The following is a 16,513-nucleotide window of genomic DNA, read 5'->3' on the forward strand; positions in this document are numbered from 1 at the left end:
TAATTTATTAAAATAAATAAAGATATTTGGAACTGGACTTCAGTACTATTATTTTACACAAATTCTACAAAACTATAGAATACTAATAATTAAGGATGCAGTTTTAAGGAAAATCTATGAATATTTATTGAAATTGAAAAAAATACAATGCTATTGGACACATAATTAAATATAACATAAACATATTTTTTGGCGAAAATTTTAGGTTTACCTACTTCGTCTCAAATTAATTCAAATAAATCTTGAATCAAAATGTAAATATATAATAGTACTATTTAATCTACTGATTTATAGTTTGCAGCTCCCTGTCATTAAGTTCAGTTAAGTTATTTCGACAAAAAATCACTCATATCTAAAACAATAAAAAACATCATCAGTTTTCATTTCGAGCGGGATCTATAAGTATATACATTAAAGTTAAAAATGTCTAGAGGTGTCCGATTTTAATAGAAGGAAAACTCTGGAAAGAGATTCCAAAACTAGAAGAAAAAAAATGAAGCCAGTGTGTCGAAGATTAAAAGAAGTTGGTTTCTATGGTAGAAAGTCAGCAAAGAAGACCTTCATTTCTACAAAAAATAGTGCAGTGAGTCTACATTTTGCAAGAAAAAATGTGTACTAGAAAGAAAGGTAATGGAAAACAATTTTGTTTTCCGATAAAAGTCGGTTCCAATTATTCAAATCTGATGACATTTCATGTGTGAAAAGACGAATTCATGAAAGATATATTCCTACATACATTAGACCTATTTTGAAGCATGATGGAAGAGCCGTTATGGTTTGGGGATGTTTTTTTGAGTTTGGCTGGTTAAGATCGTGACATTCTGCAGAATTACATGCTTCCATTTGTAGAAGATATCAAAAGTTTATGTGAACCTTTCAGCAGGATAACGATCCGAAACACACTTTAGTTAGTTAAAGAATGGTTCGCCTCTTAAGGAGTACGTATAATGTTTTGGCCAGCACAAAGCCCAATACAATTCAATTGAAAACCTTTGGAATTAAATTGATCCGAAAATGCAAAAAGACTATCAAATTTAAAAGTACATTGAAAAAAATCAGAATCATTGAAAAGAAATATCGAATTGAAAAGCTACTGAAAAAGGTGTTTATAAATAATTAATAGTAATAATAGATATGTTACTAAATACTATTGTAAATAAAAAAGGCTAAAAGTACATAAGGTTTTATTTTATAGGTGTTCTACTTTTGACCCATAATTTTTTGTCAAATATTAATAAACACCTAACTAAATCCACTAATAAACAATTATATTGTCGTATTGTTGTCATCTAACATACCTGATCACTGACAATATGGATAAAACATACACTTTTATCGGGACAAACAAAAAATTCCAAATTTGCTACATGTGACCGACATTGTATGTATAAACAAAAATTGTAGTTTTAATTTTAACACTGTCAGTTCATACCAGAAAGTTTCACAACAAATATTTAATTACCTAAATGTCTTGATTAGTGAACGAGTGTAGTTAGAAACATACTAATTAAACCACATTTCCTCAGACAAATGTATGTACTAATGTACTACTTCACTTTGTGCATACAAGCATATGTGGTCAAATAAATTCCGGCTTCCTCTAAATCAATATAACTTGATCATTTCGCCTGTTGCAGTGTCAATAAAGGCGCACATTTTTTACCAGTAAATTAATTTAAACTCTCCATACCGCACGTGTTAATTAAACTTCCCCTTTTCTAAACTGTTTGAATGTCATGTCTTCATTCGGCATAATTCAAGTTAAGCCCTCCTTAAACGCTAACGCCACAGAATAAGAGAAGGCGCAACAACTTTACTAATTGAAGTGAATCAAACAGATAACAAAAGGTTCAGTTTCGCTTTATTACTTTTATGTACACTCGTCTGTCTCAGACATGTTTTATGTTCCGAAGTCAGAAGTTTTTTGAAAATGCGTGAAGTTACAGGCTTCTGAAATTAGGTTATGTACGGGTTAAATAAATGAGACGACAAGAAGACATGTGGTGAAGTGTGGTAACTGAAGTTGAGATGTGTTCCAAACAGAAAGCCAGACTTATTAATTAATTTGTAATTAAAAATGGCGGGCCTGGTAAAATGTTTTAAATAAAAAAGTACTGTACTATGTATATGTATTTATTTTTTTTATTTTTTTTACTATTTTATAATTTTCTTCTTTGGCTTCTCTCTAAAAAATTATTTTACTATGATATAGTCACTGTAATCAGGAATAAGATTCTATTCTTCTATTCTAACATAACATATATTTTTTATCTTATGGTAAAAGTTTTTCTCAAATAAATGTTTATCAAATTATCAAAAAATAAAAATAATATGTTGTTCACATTTTCATATAATTCAGCATAATTAAAAAGATTAAAGATAATGCTATAATTGCTAGTAAATATATTCATTAAAAAAAAAAATAATAAATTGTGGACACAGATTCTTCAACCAACATATATTTTTTATCTTTGTTTTATTTAAAATTCGATGTTCTTCTCAAGTAAGATAATGTTTGTCAATTTTTTTTTTTTTTGGGACAGAGAGGGGAAAGTGTAAACCCCTCTCCGGGTGCCGATCCGGAGATCATGACCAAATGTTTAACATATGTGATTGCACATATGGGGGAAAAGGGCGTATATTTGACATATACGGGTGAATTAAACCAGAAGACGGGACTGACAAAGATGCCAGCCCCCTGACAACTGGGTCCGGAAGAACAAGTCCAATCTGAGGAAGGTCCAAGGACCTTCCTGAGTGAGGATTGGACTTGCAGTTTGATCCGTTGGCTTCCCACCACCACTGGCTTGTGGAGCGGTACTGCCCGATGAGTATGTTTGTCAATTAAAATAAAAGATAATAAGTCGTTCAAATTTGAGTTTAATTTTGGAATATATTTTCTGAAAATTATTAATTAGGAATCACAAATTGTATTTTAAAGTAGTGTATGAAATAAGTAACATTTTTGAATAATTTTAAACTTTAGATTAAAATGTTTATTCATTAAATTTTTATATTACGTATTTCGATTTTAGTCTAATTATTTATTTTATAATACTGTAACTGTAATTTTTATTTAAAATATAAGCTGTTTTCTCACAAGCTCTAACAAACATAATATTTTTCCTAATATTTGTTTTATATTAAAACAAAATTTCTTGTACGTGTCAAATAAAATAAACATTCAAGGTTCAATTGTTTGTATAATTAAAAATAGTTTATAAAATAGAATTTATTTGTGAATTATTAATTAGAAAACAGAGGAGCTATCTGAATGTTATAATTCTGTTAAAATATTAGCATATAGGATAAGTAATATTTTTGAAAAATTTTAAAGTTTAGCAAAAGGTATGTCAGACATTGTAATTTTTTAATTATGTATTTCGATTAATATATTTTTTCTAATATTTTTTTTTCTTTTAAATAAATTTTATCTGAAATAAATATATATCAAATAAAATAAAAATGATGTTATTCAAATTTGCATAATTAGAAATAGTTAATAAAATGTATAAATATTTATTTAAACACAAACAGTATATGAATGTAATGAATTGTTTCTATTTAATTGTAAGTGTATAGAATAAGTAATATTTTGAATAACTTTAAACTTTAAAATAAGACACTTCAGTGTATTTAAATATTTTAATTTTTTGATTATGTATTTCGATTTATTCCCAATATTTGTTTTATCTTAAAATAAAGGCCCATTTAAAGTAGATTTAAGTAAGTATCTGTTAAATAAAAAAATAATATATTGAATTTATTCATAATCTGTAATTTGTAAATTATTAATTAGGAAACACAAGTTGTATTTTATTGCAATAAAATTTTCTATTTGAATGTAAGAGTATAAAATAAGTAATATTTTTGAATAAATTTAAACTTTATATTAAGATGTTTCAGAATATTTATATATTTTAATTATTTACATTTTGAATTCTACCTATTTTACAATATTATTATCTCAATAATAAGCTTTTTTCTAAAAAATTCTAACATATATATTTTTCCTAATTTTCGTTTTATCTTAGAAAAAAAAGGTTAATCTCAAGATAAGTATAATAAACTTCTTTCACCCAAATTCTAATAAACATAATTTTTACTTTTCATAATATATGTTTTATCCTAACATAAATTGCATCTCAAAAAAGTAAACGGTTATCAAATAAAATATGTTGTTTAAATTGTAGATCAATTTTGTAAAATTAAAAATAATTAATCAAATACAATTTATTTCTGATATTAATTTGTATATTAATAATTAAAAAACATAATTTGTATTTGAATGTAAAATGTATAAATATTTATTTAAACACAAAGAGCATATGAATGTTATAATGTTTATATTTAAATATAAGTGTACAAAATAAGTAAAATTTTTGAATAATTTTAAACTTTAGAAAAGACATTTTAATTTTTGATTATGTATTTTAATTTTTTTTTTTTGAATTTTTAATTTATTATGCTATAACTGTTAACTATTAATTTAATATATATTATTTATTTTATCTTAAAAATGGTTCATCTCAAGAAAATTAAAATAAACTTTTTTCTCACAAATTCTAAACAAAACTAATATACGTTTAATCTTCATCTCAAGTGAAATAAGTGGTTGTCAAATAAAAGAATAATGTTATTCATATATTTGTTCAATTTTGTATATTTAAAAAGTAGTTAGGAAATATAAAATGTATTTGAATGTAATAAATTTTATATTTGAATAAAATAATACAGAAAAACTATTTCTTTTTTTACTAATTATAATTTTATAATAAAATATTGCAGTGTATTTAAATATAATAATTGAATAAAATCTTATGATCTTTAACAAAAGTATTTTTTTTTTTAATTTATTATAAAATTAAAGTTCGTTCCATTCAAATTGTTAAAAAAAAGGTATTTATAATAATTATTGGTAAAGTAAATATTTTGGGACACAAATTGTATTTAGTATATTAGTTGTACATTAAAATACTTGAATCCTTTTCTTTTTTAACAAAAAGATACTACTTCTTGTATTATATTAAAAATGCCTGTAATGCTACCCTCCCCATTAAATTTTATCATAATCCAGTTGAATTAATTTTAATTTTTTATGCCCATTACGCCTGAAACAACTGTGAACAAAAGTAATTGTTAAAACTGCCGTTTCTAAGTCATTAAACTTTCACGAAAATTAAAGTGTAATTGAAAGACCGACGTCATAATAACCAACAATAATAATGAACATTAACATTTCAAAGTTTTACAGGAGAGTTTCGAAAAGAAGTTGAACATACCCAATTTACGTACCAGAAGGATTATTTAATAACTATTATGCTCAAACTAGAGATGAATGTTTCAATATTGATGCACAACACAACTAATTAAATAGCGTGAAATAGACATAACGACCTGAAAACTATTATTTCACCCATGCAAAAATTTAATTAAGCTACTTTTTGTTTGCATGTCAATTTCTAATTATGACGAACCAGTAAACACTGTTTATTTCACGCATCATCAATTTAGGTTTATAATCGCAAGTAAATAAAAACGAATTGGTTTGTTCAACAATTGTTCATTGGAATTATAATTGGTTAAATTGTACGGTAATGACAACATTTTATACCTTTATAGGAGTTGTGAATAATAATTGTGATTGGATTATATTATATCAGTGGAAAATTGACTTGTCAAGTGATATTATCCAGTCAAACAGAAAATAATTAAAATATGTTTGTCATATATATATTAGACTGTTTCAAATTATTCGACAATTTTTTTTTTCTTATTTATATCGAAAATCTTGTTGGAAATGGTAAAAAAAAATACTGTGAAAGTTACAGCTCTTAATATTAATATTAAGAGGTGTCGCATCGTAAATTTTAATTTCCCGTTTAAATAACACGGGAACGGTGATCACTTGGATTTTGAAATTTTTTAACTCTCGTTAGAAATAATATTTCAAAATGATCAAAACAGATTTTTATAGAAAATTTAACTCTCTACAAAAAATGTCTCTTACAGTTTTTTGATATATCCATTTTTTCAAAAGTTATTTAAGATTAAAGATGTATTGATTTAAAATTTTGACATTTTTCTCGTTTTCTGACGCAACCATCAACTTTATGGAAAAATTTTATATGACATTTTTTGTAGAGAATTCAATTTCCTATATTTTATCTCCAAAAAAGTTTTTCATATTTTTTACAGATCATAAGTTATCTGCAGAAAACTAAAAATTTTATTAAATAAATGTTATTTTACTGCTTAAAATTACACATTTTATTTAAATAAATTGATTTTTACTAAAAAAAATTGATTGTTTATTATAATCAAAGAAGTATATATCGTTACACTAACAGACTTTTACTACAATTTGGCAATTTTTTACATTGATAAAGAAGTTAATTCTTGGGCTAGTGATGAAAGTTTTGAAGAATGTGTGCAATTTTTTACGAAATTAACGGTCGTAAATGATGTGGCGGAGCGTGGTGTTGCATTGATTGAACAATACAATAAGTGTTTCACGAAAAATGAAGAGCAATTACAATATTTATTGCTAGTTATAAGTGAATACAGAAAAAAATTGCCAAATTGTAGTAAAAGTTTGTTAGTGTACCATATATTAGTATATAATATAAAATATTGATTATAATAAACAATCAATTTTTTTTTGTAAAATGTTTAATTTTAAGCAGTAAAATAACACTGTCAAAATTTTAAATCAATCCAACTTTAATGTTAAATAACTTTTGAAAAAATGAATATATCAAAAAACTGTAGAGCGTTAAATTTTCTATAAAAATCTGTTTTGATCATTTTGAAATGTTATCTCTAACGAGAGTTAAAAAATTCAATATCCAAGAGAACACCGTTCCCGTGTTATTTAAACGGGAAATTAAAATTTACGATGCGACACCTCTTAATATTAGTATTAAGAGCTGTAACTTTCGTAGTATATACAGGATGATTCATAACTTATCCAAAATTGTTTAACCAGATATGCCCTTCTAAATAATAACTCTATTTCTAATAAAATTTCAACGGAAAACTAGTTAAAAAAATCTGTAAGAAACTAGTGCAGCTGTGAACAGCTTTTGTAGAGTAAGGTTTGTTACAAGCTTTAATATTTTATATCTTGTTTTCTGTTGGAAATAATATTGATATTATAATTTATTCAACATCATTTCTTAAAGCTAAAAACACTTAAAGGTATCCATTTATCGATACAAATTAAACAACAAATTGTAAAAATGTTCCGTAGTGGTGAAAAGCAGTGTGAAATTGCAGTGCGATATAAATTTAAACAAATAAATCATTTCGAAGACGATTTCCAGTTTTAACAGGAGGAGTTCCCAAAAGTGGTAGAAAACACGAGACTAACAGAAGCCATATAAATCAATAAATAAACGAAGGCAGTATGTCGGTGAGTACTATAAAACGAAGACTAAAAGGAGCCCTTCATTTCTGCAAAATATTGATCAACTAAACTACTTTTTGCAAGAGAACATGTAAACTGAATAGATGGGAAATGGAAAATAATTTTGTATTTCGATGAAAGTTGGTTCCAATTATTCAAATCTGTTGACAAATTAACGTATTAAGGTATTATCCTAAATACACTAGACCTACTGTGAAGCAGGGTGGAGGTTGCGTTATGATTTGGGTATGTTTTTCTGGATTTGACATTGATAATGCGTCATTTCGTTTATCGTGACATTCTGGAGAATCACATGCTTCCATTTGCTGAAGATAACATGAGTTTAAGGTGAACCTTCCAGCTCGATAACGATCCGATAGACACGTCTAAGTTGGTTAAAAAAAATTTTTACTTCTCATGTAATAAGTGTAATGTCTTGGCCAGCACTAAGCCCAGACATCAATCGAATTGAAAACCTTTGGGATAAACTTGATCAGAAAACACATGCAAAATCGGTGGAAAGAAATATCAAACGATTATATTGAAAAACTACTAAAGTTATTAAAAATAATATATATGATAGTAGACTAACTAAATAAAGGAAGGCTAAATATACATAAGGTTGTTTTATGTTATAATATAGTTGCTCTACTTCCGAAACTTGGATATTTAAATGTACACTGTTATCAAAACAAATGAAAATTTCTGAAGTTGCCCTATATATGAGTGATAGCGTATATATGTGATACTTTTAAAATCTCTGTTTAAATTAACTATATTACGAATGTTACAACACTGACACCATTCATTCGTGTTACTACCAACTTTGATTATAAAATGACCAGTATTATTCAATTAAATTAAATATAGCATTAAATTACTTTTAGGAGCTCGATTGTTGATACATTGTTTAATCTTAATCATTAAATACACCTCAAGTTTCTTAATAGATTTTACGAGTTTAGATTAAGAAATTACTAGCATTGTAGCCTTTTAATTAAATCTAAATTAAGATTGGAAAATTTGTAGGCTGTAAATAATTGATAATAATAAGAATTTAAATTTCATTTGACTGTCGAATGAAATTGTTTATGTATATAGAGCGGATTCGTAGCTCCAAATATTAATGTAAATGTAATGTATCTTTGATATGCAGATTATTACATGTAAATATAACACAGAAATTTAATCAAATTGTATATGTGTGTTATTAATTTTCGTATCACGTAGAGATATGTTGAATAAATCTAAATAATTATATTGTAGAAAGATGTAGAGATATCTTGTTTAAAATATAAACAACAAAGCCAGTCAATAAGTAAGTAAAAAATGTTTCAAAGTTTTAATTTACCATAACCAATTATTGGAAATTCTCCTATTTATGTAATTAATTTTAATTGAATTCTAATTCTTATTTAATGTTTAAAAGATTTTTAAATAATCAATATATTGATTAAAATTTACATTTTTTTAAAATAAATCTTTAAATTTAAATGAGAACACGTAACATTTTAAAATGAAAACTGCCAACGCGTTGAAATTGATTGGTTACTAAAAATTTTATATCATATGTAAATTTAATTTTATTTATTTTTAATCTGTCTAAACATTTTTATATACATATATTTAATTATGAAATGATTTGTTTAATAAAAACTAATTCTTATTCTCTCTACGATTTTTACATTTTCTTGGAAAAAAGTTTGGAATATTTATTTACTTGTTACAAATGTTACTTAATGTTTTCTTCTGTTGCAAATCTGAACAAATCTAATTTGCTGTTCTAAAGTTCTATCTAATAAACAATTATATTTACAGGTTTTCATTTTTTCTGTAATAAAAAACTAATTTGATCTTGAAAAAAGTATGGAATATGTCGTTAATATTCGTAAAAAATTAACAATAACTTAAATATTTTAACATATTTATGGCGTAACTTTTGGCTTCTATCACTGATTAGCACCATTTAGTCATAGAGTATATCAGTCTGCAATGTGTCAACAGGAATTTGTTGCCACTGCTCCTGTATAGTTTGAAAATGTTCATTGTTTGTTTTTGATGTTTTTGTTCAAATGAGGCGCTCTAATACTTCCCAAAGGTGCTCAATAGGATTTAGATTGGGGGACAGAGACTCTTTAATAATTTTTTACGTGTATTTGTGATCGTTATCTTGTTGAAATATACAACGAAGTGGCATCGCTTTCTCGGCAAATGGATACATGGATATTGAAACTGATCTATTTTACCCTCCACTTAAATCAAGAGTCCAACGATCGAGAAAAGCATCCCCAAACTACAATGCCATCACCTCCATATTAAGCCGTAGGAATTTTATGTTTAAAATGGTATCGCTGCTCCACTGGTTGCCTCACAAATGTTCTAAAGTCCGACTCAAACAAAATAAATTTACTTTCATCACTCCAAAGAAGAGTCCATGATTATTTCGAGGATTTTTAAGGAAGCGCCATTTTCTAATTTTGTCTATTTTGGGAGTAGTTTTTCGTAGACGTCCTGTTTTGCGTCAATTTTCAATACCACCTAGAGTGCTGAATTTACTCAAAATGTTCGAAACAGCCTTTGTAACATTTAATGTTTTTATCACGTTATACTGCGCTGCACCACTTTCACAAAATTCAGCTACTCTTTTCCCAAATTGAAGTGAAAAGTAAACTTGTTTGTTATGAAAATGTAAAAATTTAAAAACATTGAGCGGCAATACAATATACCGGACGGTAAACACAAACTGGCGAATTTGTTTAACACCATTATAACATATATGAAAAACCACAGGGAATAAAAATCCAATTTTTAAAAATATTCCATACTTTTTTCAACCATTGTATGTGATATAAAACACGTAATAAATATTTCTCTCCATTTAGACAAACTATTTTCAGCAAATAAAATGAAGTATTCGCTCATAATATCTTAAGCAGTATAATACTTATAAAACAGATTTAAAAAATCTCCTAGGCTTCATTCAGTAACTTCATAAATAATTAACGCCTGTGAATGTATATGCCAATTAGCATAGATTTAGCTTGAAGCAAATATAAAACTCACCTTTAATATTCATAACTAACTTTTTAATATTAACATTTTATTAAATAAATATTTAAAACTAGTAGAATATTTTGCAAATGTCGAATAATCTTATAGTACACTTTTATTTTAGTATATTATTACTATATAAATTATTTTTAGATTTCATAATCATTTATTACGGAAAAATTAAATTAAGAATTCAATTAAAAAGCAATAACAAATATTAATAATAGTTGCAAGGAAATATGGACATGTGAAATGAAGTAAAACTTTCTAAGTCTCTAATTCGATATGTGGTCTTGTTCTAACATGATGAAGTTAGATGCTATTTGTATTGACTAAAGAAGCTCTTCTCTGAGTAATTTTTTCATGAACTTGGTCAGTTTGTGAGCAGTAAGTTGCCCTTTTTTCGAATCTTTTCTAGATTAAAACAGTGCCACCAACTTCACAGTTGTCCAGATTTCCGAAAGTTATCGTAATCAACCCATTTTTCACTGTAAGTAATAATACGATCAATAAAATTCTCATTTGCGTTGCATGCAAGAAGAGAATTAGCAATTGTCTAACGCCCAATTTTGTAATCCTCATTTAATTTATGTGGCATATATTTGTCCAACTTTTCGGTGAAATTACTTACATTTAAGCCCCTCTCTAATTATTGATTTATCATAGTTTAATGAGTGGCCAATTTCGAGAAATATTGTACAAGATTTTGCACGAAATATAACTTAATCTCTTCGTTGATACATATTTCAGGCCGACCTTGACATTATTCATTTTTTATACATTTATTGCAGCTTTTAAACCGACAAAAACGAAAGCGATCCACTCACGACGTCTTCTCTAAACATATTGCGAATACGACGTGCCGCTTCTATTGCTTAAGCTGATTTTTGAACTCGTAAAGCAAATTTACACGTTTCACAGCACTTGAAAATATTTCAAACAAAAAAATATTTTAACTGCAATGTAGGAACGAATTAATTGGCATATTCAGAAAAGCATAGAAAAGCTTTTAAATAATATATAGTACAAAAATGTTACAATTTAATATTAATAAAAATTTATTGCATAAATATTTTCCCGGTACTTTATAACCAAATAATAATGGATGGAATTTTAAAATTAAAATATAATTTTTGTGGTATTTCTCACAGTGTAATATCTGTATATACGTCGTAATAGTATAGATAATAAATTTAATAATAGATTATTAAATACAATAGATAACAAAATATTTGCAATTAAAATATTTAAATTCGTATTCGCATTCTCGTTGTGAAGTCAACAATGTGTTAATTTATAAAAAAAATCTTTTAATTAAGTTTATTTGCAGCCAACAGTTAATTTGTTTTTTTTAGACAATCTGGTTTATTGGCTTGGGTTAATTTGTTAAAAAATAAACCTTTAAATTAGGTTCGTAAGCAAAAAATTTTAATTATGTCTTTTACGATTTGGATTGTTGATTTTATGTTTTAAAACAAATCCGTAAAAATATTAACACATTAAAATTTGTGTAATGAATAATAAAAAGTAACATTTTGGCATTTGTTATTCCAGAGGGATTCATACAATGGAGTAAAATATAACAGACAATGGTATTTAATAAATTTTCAGAATGTGTAAAATACCATATACCATAAATAAATCCGATTCGAAGCATCACATAAATATTCTGGACAATTCAAACATATCAAGAGGGAACAAGAAGAATAAAAGTATAATCTTTTGAATTTATGTGATTCGATATTTTTTCTTAAGAATTAAAGTAAATGTTATCAACGAGGCTAAAGGGATACCCATTATTTTAATAAAATAGTCCTTTTCATTATTTACAACAATTATATAATTGAAATCTTTTAGTAGTTATTATTTACATGTTTGTTTTAAGATTAAAAAGTTGATCATGGTTTCAATAAATTATATTATATTTTAAAATTAGGTAGAATGAAAAAATATTTAAAGTATATTATTTTAATATGCAATATAAAACAGAAATGGCAATAATAATAATAATGTCATATTATATTATACACATAGAAATATGTGTAGAATATAGTATAGTAAAAATTATTTAATAATTTGTTTAAAAAAAAATAGGATATTCAATTTTAAGTAAACTGAAACATTTAAATATGAATTAAACTAAAATTAATATTATATAAACATATTAATTTTTAGATTAAAATTATATTTATAAAATATATAAACTATGCATTGTAATATTAAAAAGAATTTGTTGAGATTAGTATAATAAAAATTATTTACTAATTTACTTGAAGAAAAGATGATATTTAAATTTAAAAAAATTGATACATTTTAATATAAATTAAATAAAAAATAAAAAGTAACTTATTTTTTTTTGGAATAATTTAATGGTTCTTAAACGTATTTTAATTAATTTTGTTTAACTATTTACTTAAAAAATTATAAACATAAAAATATTTATAAAGAGTAGAATAAAATATATTTAATAATATTCTTCAATATAATTTGTTTTCTAAAAAATTTGTTTATTTTACACCAAAAAAAATGTATTAATTTATTATTTATTGAATGTATAATATTATAACATTAAAAAGAATAATAACTTTCGTATAATATATGATTTAGTTGTAAAATAGAACCATTAATTTATTTCAGCAGATTTTATTTAATTGTTTGTTCTAAACAAACCTACAAAAGTTAATATACTGATAAATCTATTAAATGTCATTTAAAAGTTAATTATATAATAATTTTTATTATTATTCATAATATTATATATATAATATAATTTTATTTTAAAAGCATATTTTAATTTGAAATATTTTATTTTGTTATAATATAATCTTTAATTTAAAATGTAAAAGGTTATAATAATAGCAATTATAAATTTAAATAATTTTATACTGTTATATTATCAAATTTTATTATTTCTTTTAACGAAATAACTCATTAGTTTTTATACACTGAACGTAAATATATCACTTTTAATCATCTTTAATTTCAAAATATTCACAAAAATACTAATAATTGGAATATTTTTATTAATTTTAATTAAATCATTTTTAATTAATTATATTTAACATTTACCATACTATCAAATTATAAATATATAAATTATCTTAACAATTTTTATGTTGTAATATTTATAAAAAGTAGAATGAACCATATATTATTAATATTATTCAATGCATTTTGTTTTCTAAAAAAACTTATTTATTTTAAGCCAATAAAACTATTAGTTTAGTATACACTAATCGTATAATATTAAAACATTAAAAAATGTAACATAATATAATATAAGATTAATATGAAAAATCAAAATTTTACTAAATAATAGTTTCATTCTTTTATTTAGAAAAAAATAATTTTTATTTGATAAATAGAATTAATTAAAATTTTTCAGTACTTTTTAACTAAGTGTTTGTTCTAAACAAACCTCTAAAAGTTTATCTCAGTTTCAATAAGTTTTTTAATAATTATTATTAAAAATCAACAGTATGTAGATAATTATAATAATATTAAAAAATATTTCCAACAACATAAACATTATTTAAAAAACTCATTTTAATTTGAAAATGACTATTTTAATTACATTTTGTTATATTATAATATTTAAATTAAAATACAAAAGGCAATTAATTAATAATTTTATAGTGTTTTGATAGCTATTTTAAACGAAATAGTTTATTAGTTATAGGCTGAATATTTCGTTTTTCATCATCTTTATTTCGTAATATTTCCAAATATATTAAACTAAATTATATCACATTAAAAAATCAGAATTTTACTAAATTTAAAATTTCTTTAAACATAAAATGAAAAAACTGATTGGTATAATTTTATTGATTTTAATTAAGTCATTTTTTAATTAATTTTGTTTAAATAAACTATTTACATTTAAAAGTATAAATACATAAATTATTCTATTTATTTATATATTAATACATTTATGAATTATTTTATTATTAAGTTAAAATATTCTTAAAAGTGTATATAATGTGATAAAATAAATTTAATAATTTATTTAAAGTATTTACACTAGGAATAAAACATTGAAAATATGTAATAAAATATTAATAAATCATTTGGAATATAGAATATGTTTCATTCATTCAGTTCTCAGTATAATAATATTAATTTTTTATTATACAAAGACTTACTCGGAAGAATTGTAGTCGTCAAATTCCATTTTTGTTTCACACTATTTAAAGCCCACTATTTAATTTCAGTCGCTACCATCGCAAAATCCTGGTAACCCATTAAATATAGTTAGTTAAGTTTATTAACAAACCACCACTAACAATACAAAATATGTCTCCACCAACAACCAAATCTACCGTCGTATACCAATCGCGCTGCAGATGTTACGTCGGCGAATTCGCAAGTTTCGCGTGCGGTCCGCGAACAAGATGCTCTCCAGATGCTCTTGAGAGAGACGCGGGAACGGCAGTGTTTGCGGACGCCGTTCCGACAAAAAGCACGGCGTCTCTATCAGGACCGTACCGAATTTTCAACCCGGTCCGGGCACGCGTGTGTTTCGAAATACACACCGATAACTAAACTAACCGTCCCGACGTTTTCCGCCACTAAAACCTTTTATTGACTCGTTCAATTAATAATGAGTGTGGAAAAAATTGCGTGCCTGCAACCTAAAGCTGCTACTCAGTCTACTTAATTTATTATACACGACTAAATAACATTTTTAATGGTTATTTACTCTTTATTGTACGCAGCTTTCGACCCGTGATTTAATTATAATATTTATTGGATTCTATTATCAGCAGAATAGCAGGAACTGAGTAATATGAAATAATCGCATATTCTTACATTATTGTTCCAATTCTAATTCATTTTATATTAATCATCACATTTTCATCAAAAATTTATAAAATTGGCGGATGCGTAGATTCTAATGAATGTTTTAAGACACCACTATTAATTATGGCTGTTTATTATTAAAAATATATATTGTAAAAAAAATAAATATTATATTATACATTAGTGTGCGGCGTTTACCAGATAATACTAATCGAAAAGACAAAAAAATATTATTAATACTAAACAATATATACTTACGAGACTGATTTTTGTTTCATTAAATAATAAATCAAACATATATAAATTATGTTATTTATTGACCAAACATGTTACGTTAACCATGGTGTAAAAAAAAAGAAATAATAATAAATAATTTAATTTAATATTTTGTCCAGTATCACTTATTGGCTATAACATCCTCACACCTTTTTGGCATTGACGAGAGTAAATTGGAAACTACTTCCTCTATATTTTTTATTTGTTCAAATAAATTTCCTTCATTTGTGATGATCACTTAGGAAGCAGAATTTTTTCTAATATGTCAAGATTCACAAAACGATCCATTTTGCCTTCTACTTTGTGAATTGGGTCCATATCTTAAGCTCGGAAACAAACCCAAACGATTACACTGCCACATCCATCTTTAATAATTGTTGTAACATATTTTGTATGAAATTTATTGTTTTTAGAGCGATGGACACACTATCCAACATCAGTTCCAACAATATTAAATTTTGATTCGTCCAGAAATAGTTCCTTTTTGCAATCTCTTGCTAACCAGTTTCGATGCTTATGAGAGAAAAGAAGTCTTGTTTCTCGATTCTTTTTTGAATTTTGATCTTTTTACTGGACATCTTTCTGGCAGCACTGCCTCCAGTAATCGATGCTGGATTGTCCTCGAGCTAATTGATCCATCTCATAAATCTCTTAAAATTTGAGTTGCGGGCATAATTGAATTATTTCTAGCAAGTATTTTTATGAGACGATCTAATGTTTTGGAGGTTTTACTCTTTCGCCCACCTCGTTTTCGATACTCAAACGAACATGCATTATTAGATGGAAATCACATCATAAAATTCCAAGGTTGCTTTATTAGGGAAGTTGCTCAATCAGATGTCAAAAAGACATGAACTACAACAAATCTCTGAATATATTAGACACTCTTGCTAGCAAAACGTCAGGAAATAATTCCAACAAACGTCGACCTATAAACTTAAACAAATATAGATACTCAAACAATAGACACGAAAGTCT

At 25.2% G+C, this 16,513-nt stretch overlaps 1 protein-coding gene across 1 annotated transcript in view; it reads right to left on the reverse strand.

Moving 5' to 3' along the window:
- The window catches only part of LOC109606710 (calcitonin receptor-like), a 69,298-nt gene extending 54,566 nt beyond the window's left edge, over positions 1-14,732 (reverse strand). The window contains exon 1 of the mRNA XM_049966429.1: positions 14,602-14,732. Coding sequence (XP_049822386.1) covers positions 14,602-14,630 — 29 coding nt within the window. The 5' untranslated portion in view covers positions 14,631-14,732. The remainder of the gene's footprint in view (positions 1-14,601) is intronic.
- Between the last annotated feature and the right edge of the window lie 1,781 nt (positions 14,733-16,513).

Source organism: Aethina tumida, chromosome 4, assembly GCF_024364675.1.
Source record: "Aethina tumida isolate Nest 87 chromosome 4, icAetTumi1.1, whole genome shotgun sequence".
NCBI lineage: Eukaryota > Metazoa > Arthropoda > Insecta > Coleoptera > Nitidulidae > Aethina > Aethina tumida.